The sequence below is a fragment of the Maniola jurtina genome, chromosome 24, assembly GCF_905333055.1.
Source record: "Maniola jurtina chromosome 24, ilManJurt1.1, whole genome shotgun sequence".
Lineage (NCBI taxonomy): Eukaryota > Metazoa > Arthropoda > Insecta > Lepidoptera > Nymphalidae > Maniola > Maniola jurtina.
The window spans coordinates 5,272,202-5,285,301 of record NC_060052.1 but is presented as its reverse complement, the minus strand read 5'-3'; the positions used below and the strand labels follow the sequence as shown (position 1 = coordinate 5,285,301).

Sequence of the window (13,100 nt, the reverse complement as noted above, 5' to 3'; positions counted from 1 at the left end):
ATTATTATTAACCCCCGACCCAAAACGAGGGGTGTTATAAGTTTGACGTGTGTATCTGTGTATCTGTCTGTGGCAATTTAGCGCCTAAACTAATGAACCGATTTTAATTTAGTTTTTTTCGTTTGAAAGGTGGCTTGATCGAGAGTGTTCTTAGCCATAATCCAAGAAAATCGGTTCAGCCGTTTGAAAGTTATCAGCTCTTTTCTTGTAACCTTCACTTATCGGGGGTGTTATAAATTTATAATTTACACTTGTTTAGTAATACTTATTTAGTAACTCTACGGATATATTTCGAAGAGTGTGCAACAATTTAATAGGTACAATGCCTCCTTTCAAGGATTCCAATAACTTTAGATTCATATTTTATATTTACTGACTTCTTTCACGATCTCGCAAAGAACTGCAATAGTTATTAAGTGTGAAGCAATTTTATTGTTCTTAAATTGAAACAACTATTCCAATAAAAATGATAATGCAATTTCATATTAATTGAAATCACCTACTTCCATTTAAAAATACTTGGTTTTATTGAGCTATCTCGACTGCCATGAAATACCTACATAATATTATAACGAAAACTACTCAGTTATCTAAAGCCTGATCATGAAAAATTTTAAAATTGTGTAAGCGATTCAGGCATTTCTGCATAAAAACTAGGTTAATTTGCGGAAAGAATCCTTCCAGCACCAGAGGCAGTAGAGTAGGTAACTTTTAAGTTACATAAATGTGTCATTTTATCTCAAAGACTTAGGGCCGGTGCCATGCCGGCGCACATATGGCGGAGCGCAGCTCTGGGCATTTTTCGCAGTCAAAATATTATTGACATTGTCCTCATTGAAATAATATCTAAAATCAATTGTGCATCCGTGCGAACACTCGCCCATCCGCACGCAGTCCTGCGCGTGCTATCGCTTTTTCTGGTACGAATTCGCGTAATGTGTCACGCGATTAGAAAACTTCGCGGGCGTGCTCTGCGCTGCGCTCCGCCATAATATGTGCGCCGGATATTTTGACAAACCTAAAGTTACAACTACACGCTAGATAACATGGGGTTATTCAAGGAGCGGATCGACAAATTCCTCAAACGCCGGCAAGGGTTTAGCGGTTCCTCTGGTGCTGTTAATATTCATGGGCGGCGGTTATCACTTAACATCAGGCGACCCACCTGCTCGTTTGTTCGCTATTTAAAAAAAAATTAAAACCTTTAACCATCTTTTAAATATCTTTGCTTTTAACACATTGAAAGGTCACATCAGAACCTCAGAATTTTTCATAATTTATTTGCAGGAGTCCGCCTCCCATATTCGGCGATTTGCAACCGCCTCTGGTGGCAGTTCCGTACTTTCCCCTTCACGGACACAGAAAGCACATGTGTATGGAAGACAGCACTTACATTCGTTGATTCAGTGTGTGAGATCTGGGGCCCTTTATTGCATGGAAGGTCTCTATTGATCCTGTCACGGGAAACTACTAGGGACCCGCAGAAGTTGGTGCGAGTTTTGGCTGAGTATCAGGTAAAATATTTAAATAATTTGATGTATAGCTGATTTTAGGTAAAAGTACCTTTTGAAGACCACCCAACCCTGACGGAGTGGCAATCAGTGTGGTCTTATGGGAGGTTTTGGTTTAGATTGCTGTTTTGAGAATTCATAATTTCTTAAAGTTACCTGGACTGGTCGGAGGCTTCGACATTGACTATAGTAACCATCCCATCAGCAAAGCCGTGCCTCCAAGAAATTTCATTCATTCACAAAAAAGTGTAGAAATTGCTTAGGGGTATTGGGTTTCTTAATCACTTACCACCAGAAGTAATCCACGAAAAAGCGTTGTCCTTTTGATTCTACTTGGGCTGGATGTTATTGTAGCCAAGAGTGCACTTTGCAATTTTGTATTGTGGAGACTACATCTTCAAAGGATGCTCCGGTGTCGGTTCTAGAGCATTTGTCTGGTATTGTGTTGGTGGTGTGTATAGCTTGCTTTTTCTGCTTCTTTAGTTGTGGGAGGGTGGGCAGTGCATATCGTATCCTTCATCCATACAGATTTGTCAGTTTAGACGGATCATAGCGAATTATTCTTGTAGTTTCCTACGTATCATGGCAAAGTACCTAATGCCTGATTCTATCCAACGTAGCCAAGAGCTTCTAATCTGTTATGGTATAAAATTTCATCAACCCAATTTATTTTTTCAGATCCAACGGCTAGTCCTAGTACCAACACTCCTCCGTTCAATTCTGATGTACCTTTCTTTGACAACTTCGGAAAGGCCTCTTCAGTACCTCAAGCTATGGGTCTGTTCCGGCGAGACCCTCGGCAAAGATCTGGCGTCTCAGTTCTTCCAATACTTCACTGACCAGAACGGCTATAAACTAGCTAACTTCTACGGGAGTACCGAAGTAATGGGAGACGTGACGTATTTCGTGCTTGAAAAGGTTGCCCAGTTGGATATGTTCCCCTCTATTCCAATAGGTCAGTCCACTTTATCTAAGTAGGTATAATATGTCATACATCGATGTAGTCAAATAAGATAAACTTCACGCTTGAACAAACCAAATATTAATGAGTTTTAAAGTTTTCGAAAACTTGATAAAAATAGTATCTTTAGTAGATGTAAATTTGATATCGATTCCTCCATTTAACTTGATATAGCTCGCCGTCCTAACTTTGTGAATACAATTTACAACTCAAAATCACCAATAATATCGCGACGTTTTAGCTAGCTACATTTTGCAATAGCATTTTCAATCAGATCAGTCAGATCAATCAGAGAGAGATCAATGCAGTACCTAGGACGATTGTTAATCTACGGTTATGGCTCAGGCCACTTGGATATTGTCATAAAACATACCTACTTTTAAAATTTTCACAGGTGCACCTTTAGATAATTGCGCTGTATACCTGCTAGATGAAGAAATGAACCCATCTAGGGAGTCAGAGCCTGGTGAGGTGTGGGTGGCTGGGAGGAATTTGGCAAGAGGATACGTAGGAGGACAGGCGCCCGAAAAGTTCTGTGATAACCCACATGCTGCACATCCTGGTAAACTAATAGCTTTTCATGGGATCTCTGATCGCGATCTCATCATGGTGGAATAGATGGAAATAAAAACTAATCATCCAGCTGGTGATAAGATCAGAAATAAACTGGGGAAAGCATTTTCATCCTCAAGAATAGGATTAGATTAGCGTAAGCCCTTGGAATCAAGGGCTTGCGCCAGGGATCAATTTCTGGGACTCTACATTAATAAAATTCTATGTGTCTAAAGACCAAGCCTCAAAACCAAGCGTAGCCAAAGCATAGTCCATACTGATTGATTACTGAGTATTTACGCCGACAGCACTTTCATCAGATTTTTAACCCTCGACCCAAAAAGAGGGGTGTTATATACTCTAGCTACTATAGCTCCTAAACTAATGAACCGATTTTAATTTAGTTTTTTTTGTTTGAAAGGTGGCTTGATCGAGAGTGTTTTAGCTATAATCCAAGAAAATCGGTTCGGCCGTTTGAAAGTTATCAAGCTCTTTTCTAGTTACTGTAACCTTCACTTGTCGGCGGTGTTATAAATTTTTAATTTACACTTGTTTTCTTTAGATTTCAGCCGCTTATATCGCACGGGAGACTTCGGCATTCTACAAAAGGGAATGGTTCTGTTTGCCGGCAGAACAGATTCCCAAGTCAAGATTAGAGGCCACCGAGTAGATCTGTTAGAAGTTGAGCGAGCTGTCAACAGTATACAGGGAGTTGAAAAAGGTATTCATATATGATTCTTTCCCATTCTTTGTAAGCTACACTTGTATTGTAAGATTAAGATCTATAGACTGCACTTTGACTTTGCTAAGACTTAAGACACTGTTAAAACGAGACAGCGCTATCCTGCTGACATAAAACCGTCTCGTTTTAACGTCTGAACAAAGTCAAAGCACGCTCTTTAATCTCAGTCTAAGAAAACTAGATGAGATTTGTCAGTATGATGACATGTAAAAGATTGAATCCAGTGTCATGCAAAAGGCGTTGTTTAGTACTACCACAGGTACTACTGCGAAAAATCTTATAACCCGAGTACCTATATACCTACAATGTTAATTAAACCCTCCAACCAGAGACAATAAAGTGTCAGTCTGTTTATTACCAATGCAATTCACAAATTCAGTTTGCTACGGTCTAAGGTGTTGTGTTAAGAATGTAGCCATGTGGAAAGGCTCTAACGTAAAAGGCGTGGTTTTTTGTCTACATGTCCTTAAAACCACCTATCTTATGTTTTTGATTTTTAATGTGTAACGGATTTCCTTAGGTGTCGTCCTTTGCTACGGCCTAACCTCTGGCAATCCAGAAATTCTGGCTTTCGTAACAGTCAAGCCAGATGCCAGGCTATCCGGCCACCATATCGAAGCTGCGTTGAAAAACTCCCTCACACAGTATATGATACCACAGGTAAGAAATATTTTAAGATTGCAAAACCTTTAGAACTTAAACTTATTTACTAATATTTTTTTTTCATTTTTTTTTTAGGTAACAGTCATAGACAAAATACCTCTGCTCGTGAACGGTAAAGTGGATAGACAAGGATTACTGAAAATGTATGAAAACACAAATAATAATGGTAAGAAAGATGATTGATCTACCTATACCCTTTATACTTATATTTAATTCGAAAAATGTAGACGATGCATTATTTGATATTATTCAATTAGACTTTTACAAGTTCTTTTGAATCTTCAAAAGCATCTACCACTGGTTCGGAATGCCTTTCCTACCGAGAAGAACCAGCAAGAAACTCGGCGGTTGTTCTTTTCAAAGATTTGATATACAATATTATACCATGTATAAAAGCAATTGAATGAAAATATTTTGAATTTTGAATTTTTTTGAATATTTAGGGTTCCGTAGCCAAATGGCAAAAAACGGAACCCTTATAGATTTTTGATTTTATGATCGAACAGAGGTATGATACCTATTACCTACCATCCTGGGGTCACCGTTTGTACCGTCATTTTTTTTTAATTGCAAGATATGTTTGCGCTTGACCTATTAGAGCAATGAAGAGGTCTAGATTAAAAGTATAACCTAAATAACTTACCAAAGCCAGATCATTCTACGCTTTAGCGGTTCGTATCAAACTTAGCTCAATGAAATTTTTACCATCTTTTTTCTTTTACTAAAACACTAAGCTATAACATTATGCTATCATAGAGATGGTTCATCGCTGGAAGGAATTCTATTGCTGGTTTCACTTAGCTCCCTTGCTGGGCATTTCAGGGCCTTGGAACCGTAATAAATCTAGGAAACTGTATGGATTCGCTTTCATAATATTTTTCATTCAACAGATGACGACGCAATTCCTATAGATATAGACTATTCAGGAGTGAGTCCAAAGGATGCAGAAGCGGCTCGAGTCCTCTTTGAAACTGTTGGTGAAGTTCTGGGCAGAGCAGTGCGTGGAGTTCTGTCCGTGAAAGCCGGGTTTTACGAGTTAGGAGGAAACTCTCTCAACTCTATTTACACTATTACTAGGCTGAGGGATAAAGGGTATTATATTGGTAAGTACCTACAGAAATATCACTTCGTTATCTGTGTATCTGTCTGTCTATCTGTTAAGACCCGTCCCAAGACCCAATTTTTTAAAGAATATTAGCCGTGCTAATCATGACTAATACTCTTTTCTCCCCCTCCAATTAAGCGTAAAGCTTGCGCTAGGAGAAGGTGCGACAATAATGCAACGGGGCGGTTTGAACCACCAACCTTTTTGAATTCAGACCGCTCCTTAACCATTGAGCTATCGAGGCTCTAATATTTCTCAATACTGTAATCTTCTCTTTCAGAAATAAGCGATTTCCTAGGCGCATCAAACTTGGGCGACGTCTTAGCACATCTAACCACTAATCCAGATGGGACGAGAGAAAATGATGATACCAAGTTCACAGCACGACCTATGCGACACGAGCATAAGGAACCGGTCATTGAGTAAGTAAAATTAGTTTTTAGTTCAAACTGTAAAGCGCCGGCCACACATGCCGCGTATGCGTCGCGCAAGCGTAGACGTAGCGCGTGCAGTTATGTCCACAGATTCACGCGCGTCACTACCAAGTGTCACATTTGTATTTGTATTTATTGTATTTACAATATTCTAAAACTATTTACATTGAATTCTTAGCGCCCTGAAGTCTTGGCGACTTGTCTGGGCGCTGCACATTCCTCTAAACATTAACTGAATGATATACGGGTGAGACTACTCAGTACACTCAATACAAAATTATGTCGGTATAAGATAATATTATATTATGCAAGGAAGGGTACCTACTCGGTTGCACAGCGCACGAACATTAGGTAGGTATTTGTGGCGCTCGGCACCGAGGCGATGCTAGCCAGCTCGTTACCGGACTTATTCACTATACAGGCTGTTCTATGTAGATAAAAATTAGATAAAAACTATAAGTAGTATAGGATATTTATAGAATGTAATTATGAATTATTATGTATATATTATTGAATATTTTACGTAAGGGAAGACGTGTTTAATAAATATTCCTTGATTTTATACTTTATGTTGTTTTTTGTTATTTTAGTTTTAATTTCAGTTGGTAATTCGTTGATTAATTTTGGTAATAGATAATTCGTGGTTCGTTCACCGTAAAAATTGTTTGCTTTGGTCGTAATTACCTTGTGTCCCGATACGGCCCTCGTCGTAATACTGTGTGTGACATAGTTTTGATAATATTCAAAGTAGTTTTGAGTAATTAGGGTATGTTTGACTTTTTTTTCTATTGGTAGTACTTTACAGAATTTGAATACTGCTTCCTCATTTTGTCTAAATTTTTCTTTAAGGTTTGGGGGTAAAATCATTTTTAGGGTCCGTTTTTGTATATTATGTATTTTAGTAAGGTAGGTTTTGAATGTTCGTCCGTACGCACTAAGACCGTATGACAAAACACTGTCCATGAGTGCAGTGTATAATAATAGGGCTGTTTTAAATGTCAATTTGGTTTTAGCTAAATATAATTTTGCCATAATTGTCCTGAGTTTGTTGCATACGATCTCAATGTGTCTATCCCAATTAAATCTATGATCCAGGACCAAACCAAGGTAAGTGTGTTCTGTAACTTCGTCAATGGCCTTGCAATTGCACGTTGGCGGAAGGGAGTGTAGGCAGTCATGAGTGTGCGATATGAGGTGTATTTTATCAGTACTTTTGTTATAGCTAGAACGTACGTGTAATAGCTTTGTTTTCTGCGAGTTGAGCACTAGTCCAACATCGTGAGACCATTTGCACAGGTTATTAAAGTCTTGCTGAAGATCTTTTATGGCTGTTGTGAGATTTCTGTTAGCGGCTATTATGCACGTATCGTCTGCATACTGAAAAATCTCACATTTGGTAATTACGTTTTTCAGCTCATTAACGTACGCCAGATAGTGCAGTGGTCCAAGTACGGATCCTTGCGCGGTTCCTTCTGTGACTGCAACCTTGTCACTTAGCTCACCGTCGACCTGAACCATATATGCACGACCTGTCATGTAATTCTTAAACCATCTTAGCAAAGGCCCTCTTATTCCTGTATCGTTAAGTTTCTCAATTAGTGTTTTATGTTGTAGAGTGTCGAACGCTTTACTGTAATCAATAAATACCATTAAGACATGTTTTCTTTTGTCGAGACATGTATTGACGTGGTTCGTTAACTTATCTAGCAGTTGGGTGGTACTTTTTTTAGGTTGGAAGCCATATTGTTGGCTTACGAGTATATCATTTTCTTTATAAAAATGGTGGATCTGATTACTTACAAATTTTTCTACTATTTTGTCAATTACCGGCAATATAGTAATAGGGCGGTAATTATTATAGTCTTTTTTACACCCTTTTTTGAATATTGGCCGAACCACTCCAAGTTTTAATTCGTCGGGATACTGACCAGTGGACACGCTAAGATTTACGAACTTCGCAATTAAGTACGCTATTTTATCGGCTATATTCTTTATGTCTATCGGTTTTACTGTATCTATGCCTGGAGCTTTTTGTGTCTTAATGTTTTTTATTATTGTGTAAATATCCTTAGGTTCTGCCTTATTAAATCGAATCGAGACGTTAGCTGGCCGCCTATACAGCTCAGAGTCCAATATTGGATTCTGACACTGGGGCAGAGTATCCTTTATATTTTTGAGAAACCCCTGGGCAAAGTTGTTTGCAATAATTTTTGTATTGTGACTATCACCAAATGCTTTTAATACAACGCTGTCCAGGGATTCCTTCACTCTTCCCAATATTCCGTCAAGAATTTTCCATAACTTTTTTGGCTCGTTTTGATGTTCTCTTATATCTTTTTGTATATATTTATCTTTTTGTTTCTGTACCATACTATTACATTTATTTCTTATCTTAGTATATTCTAGTTTCAAAACTTTATTGCTTATATCTTTTTTCCATTCAGTAAATTTTTTATCTTTACTTTCACAGAGTTTAATTAGCCTATTATTTATCCAAATCTCTGAACTTCTTTTTGAGTTTTTGACCCGTAGTTGATATTTCCCAGATTCGTAGCATTTAAGAATGTTAGTTTTAATATTATTATATAATTCAGTAGGACATCCTATATCATACAGCTCATTCCAATTTATTTTGTTTAATTCTTCCCAAATTATTTTATTGTTATACCTGTATATATATTTAGGCGCAGCCTGTATAGTTTGCGCCCCGACACAAGTAATCGCCGTGAGGCAGTGATCAGCCAGTACGGTGCCGATCGCCGCCGAGAACATATCTTGCGTGTGAGACCTCATGAAAATGTGATCTATACAAGTTTTCGAAGTATTAACTTTTGTGAAGTCTATTCTTGTGTAGTCTGAGATCCCACACTCAAGTCCGTTCTCGCACATTAGGTTTAAATATTGTGAACGGATGTTATTATGCACTTTGATGTTGATATTAATATCACCTAACAAAAGTAAGTCACAATTTTGCATTGAGCGCAAAAGACTTCTTAGTTCTGTTAGAAAATAAGGAATACTGTTCGATGGTGGTCTATAGATTGCACACAGATATACGACGTGATTCGAAGCAGATATTAATTTACCTGTAATGCATTCAAAATATTTTGTTTTAAGTGTACGTGCATTGAATTTGTGTTTGTTGTGTACGTAAACAATTATACCGCCTCCTTTTCGATCCTTTCGCAATTCTGTGTGCATGCTATAGCCATTCAGTTGGAACATAGAACTTATACAGTCACTTATACCTACCTCTGTTAGTACTATGACATCGAGATTTCTCGTGCAACTGTTAACAAGGATTTCTAATTGACTAAAGTTTTTTATTATGGAACGAATGTTCAAGTGAATGAAAGTTAGGTTGTTAACGCATTGGGGAATATACTTAAAATAATCAGATATATTAACACAGTTGTAAAGTTCCGTTATACTGTTTTGTAAAGAAATATGAGCCATCCAGATATAAGGTTTTAGTGTTTAGGTACCTGCTTTCTAAGTTACACTCTCAGTTGCTTGATAAATTCTTTAGGTCTTCTTCGGCTCTAATAATGTAGACTTTAGAGTTTTCCGATTTACGCACCATGATTTTGCCATCCTTACACCACACAAATCTGTATTTATCTTTACAATGCTGCTTAGTTTGCCACAAAAGAGCTTTGTTGTAGTTAGTTAACTCCTCTCGTATATACACTTTTTCCTTGCCAGCTTGTGTTTGTATGCCTGAAATGATGTTGTCGACTGTTAGGTGTGTAGAACGAACATGTACGTACTTAGTGTGAATCGGTTTTAAACCTTTCGGAAGCCCAGTAGGTAAGTCCTCGAAAGAAGTCTCCACGGCAAAGATGCTGTCAAAACAAAATACATGAAGTTACTGGTTGATTTTGCAGGACGCAGGACTATAATACTACACATACCTTATCAGGATTGATTGGCATGGCTAATATTATTTACTAAAAAAACAACAAACAGATGATTTTATTGTTTCAAGGATGATCGTCTCTTCGTTTTACGAAAAGGCGGAGTTAGAGCAGTTCCTGAAACACGAGATCGCAGTTCGGGACTACGCGCACTGCATCGATGAATGCTGGGAGCCGCTGCTGGCTGCGGACCTTAGCGTTGTTTTGGAAGACTGTGAGTTGAGAATGTATATTGCCAAGAAACCTTTGGAGCCTTTCATATCATTTTATGTTGTCTCTATTTTATGGCCTATTGGGTTCTATTTTATGCCAGAATCGAATTTTTTACCGATTTCAAAAAAGGAAGAGGTTCTCAATTCGACTGTATGTTTTCTAAGTCGCGTAATTTACGCTGCACTTCGGTTTCACACAAGGCCAATTTGTGTAACATGATAACGCAAAATGACTTCAGACTGTTCGTAGAACAAAAGAATAATAAGCTTATTTCTTGTTCTGTGTTATGAGGCGCACAACTCATAAAATTATGCTCATTTGGGCGTTAAAGGTGCTAATACCCAAATAACCCATTGCATGCCTGTCTACTATTAAACCAATACCCAGTTCTCCATATAACTGGATGAAGTCTCCACTAAATTACCGCTCAGTCAGTAGATTTGCAGTAGGTATTTTCGGGAAAACTTTTAATTTTCGGTCCAAAAATGTCTTAATCCAGAAGATGATCAAAACTTTCTGTCGTTTCTAACATACTGAAATTACCATCCCATAGTACCTAATTTTCCAGTATCATATTTTTTTCTCAGCATCAGGAACCCCAGTTGCAGTGGCGCTAAACTTTGACGCTCGCGAAGAACCAGAAATCGAACTGACTGGAGGGTTGGCGAAGATTATGACGTTCTTGGAGTATATCGAGGGTTCTGTGAGAGATACTATGCTGCCTGAAGGAAAGGGTAAGATTATTATTATTTAAATTTAAGCTTTTACCATCCTACAGTTTGTTTCCGCATTTAACTGTCGTTCACCTCTTGATTGAACGGGTAGAGAACCACTGGTTGCCCGTCGCATCCTCGTCGGTATGTATTGTGATGTTGACGGAACGCGCTGTAAACGGTTATTTTTTTAACCGTTGACGTCAAAAAATAGCCTATATCTCTCATTTGAAGTATTTCGTACAAGAAATAACACTTTTTTTATATTCATGGCGCCATTTTGGAATTTTTATTATTGGTTGTAATAGAAATAGATATATATTATTCTGTGAAAATATCAACTCTCTACTTATCACAGTTCATGAGATACAGCCCGCTGACAAACAGACAGACGGGCGGATGGATGGGAATGGGATGGCAACAATGGGATGCCGTTGGCACCCTTCCAGTACCTACGGAACCCTAATAAAAGTTCATTCAACGCTCATCTCTAAATCAAAGCAATATTATATTACAGGTGCAATTCTACACTCGTTCATGATGGCGACAGATGCCTCAATGTCGGCAAGGGATAACGTGTTAGCGATCCAGGTTCTCGAGGTGGCCACAGAGAGGGTAGCGCGGGAGAGGAGTTTCCGAGGAGTCTTCACTACTAATACCAGTCCTTTGACACAGGTACATACCTACATAGTTATATCTACTTCATTTTATAACGTATAGTGAAATAATCAGGTAGGTACGACTGAAGACACATTATTCATTACGTATAGTTCATTTTGACAAAAGCTGAGTAACTCGTTTACAACCAGATGGCATTTGTCACAAGATAAATCCATCTCGCTAGAGGCAGAGTGAGCTACTACGGATAGCGCGCGCTGATAGCCGACGGCGAAAAGTCAATTACTTTATTATAATGATTAGACCAATACGCCATACAGACAGACAGTTTTTTTAATACCTAAACTCAGCTTTATGTGCTTTGAATTTACCTTTAATTTTAATTTGAATTACCTTTAATTGAAATTTGTACCTATACCTACTGAAAACAAAACACGGAGAAAAACTACTTCTATCTGTGTACTTTATTCTTTATTCGGTGGTATAGTGCTATAACCCAATAAGTCTTCCTCTTACTTTGGTCTATGGTGTTTATTAGTGCCACACTAGGATGAATTGACAACCACACCAGCACTTCTGAACTTCATCAGCAGCAGTCTTTAGGGTGTTAGTATACGGTCGCGGTCGTAATGTTTTCTTCCTTAACATTTTATCTATCTATCTATCTATTAAATCTAACTAGTTATCTTTTTTACAGCAATTGGGCACAGACGTATTAGGCTTCCAGACTCTCCTCGACTACCAAATAAACCAGTACGTTGATGCCAATGGAGATCGGGTCTTCGGACGAGCACCAGACGATATGAGAGCCATTGTATGCTGGAAACCAGTTGATTAATCGACTTGTAACCTGTTAGGAACCAGTATTGTTAAAGGAAACCAGTGTATTTTGTGTAGCCGAATTAATATCTACAAAGCATATTGTATTAAGATACTTACGTGTTTTGGCATAACGATATAAATCGTGCCTAATACTCGAATCAAAAATGGCGTCAGCAATCTTTCCCTCTCACACCATGTAATGTGTTTAGCGTGTGAGTGAGATAGAGTGACTAGCACCACTTCGTTTTTTTATTCGTTTCTTCTTTATTGGCAGTTGGCACGAGTTATACACAGGGCCGAAAAAATAGAGTTTAGACAGAGAAGTTCTAGACAAAAACTGCCCCTATGGAAAATTTTAATTTAGTATCTCTAAAATGATACTTACGAGTTTTTTCCTAAATTGATAACTTGGTGGAATGAAGGCTGTGGATGTAAATCTTGTAGACTAGATATTAATGTTAAGTATAGTTCTAGATTTAGCTATAAATTAATTGCACCATTATATCTGATAGGAGTTAGTTTTAAAATAATAAAAACACGCCTAGTTTTTCTTGTGGTATTTTGAACAGTGATATTTAAATTATATGCTTAGTTAGAAGCCAGGCTTAGCTAGTAGATAATTATTGTAAATTAGTATTTGCACAGCCAAGCAATAATTTTGCATTATCAAGTACAGTGAAGAAGACATAAGTGTATTTGCCGTAATTTCATAACGATATTAGTACAACAAGTGTAAATTTAAAATTTATAACTCCCCCTGAGAAAAGAGCTGATAACTTTCAAACGGCTGAACCGATTTTCTTGGATTATAGCTAAGAACACTCAATCAAGCTACCTTTCAAACAAAAA

At 37.8% G+C, this 13,100-nt stretch overlaps 1 protein-coding gene across 2 annotated transcripts in view; it reads left to right on the top strand.

Moving 5' to 3' along the window:
• The window catches only part of LOC123877876 (linear gramicidin synthase subunit D), a 55,310-nt gene extending 42,509 nt beyond the window's left edge, over positions 1-12,801 (top strand). For both annotated transcript variants that reach the window (XM_045924810.1, XM_045924809.1), the window contains exons 6-17: positions 1,288-1,514; positions 2,190-2,466; positions 2,867-3,034; positions 3,587-3,745; positions 4,287-4,426; positions 4,505-4,595; positions 5,320-5,532; positions 5,815-5,956; positions 9,957-10,099; positions 10,686-10,832; positions 11,329-11,486; positions 12,127-12,801. In XM_045924810.1, coding sequence (XP_045780766.1) covers positions 1,288-1,514; positions 2,190-2,466; positions 2,867-3,034; positions 3,587-3,745; positions 4,287-4,426; positions 4,505-4,595; positions 5,320-5,532; positions 5,815-5,956; positions 9,957-10,099; positions 10,686-10,832; positions 11,329-11,486; positions 12,127-12,267 — 2,006 coding nt within the window. In that variant the 3' untranslated portion in view covers positions 12,268-12,801. The remainder of the gene's footprint in view (positions 1-1,287; positions 1,515-2,189; positions 2,467-2,866; positions 3,035-3,586; positions 3,746-4,286; positions 4,427-4,504; positions 4,596-5,319; positions 5,533-5,814; positions 5,957-9,956; positions 10,100-10,685; positions 10,833-11,328; positions 11,487-12,126) is intronic.
• Positions 12,802-13,100: the final 299 nt, after the last annotated feature.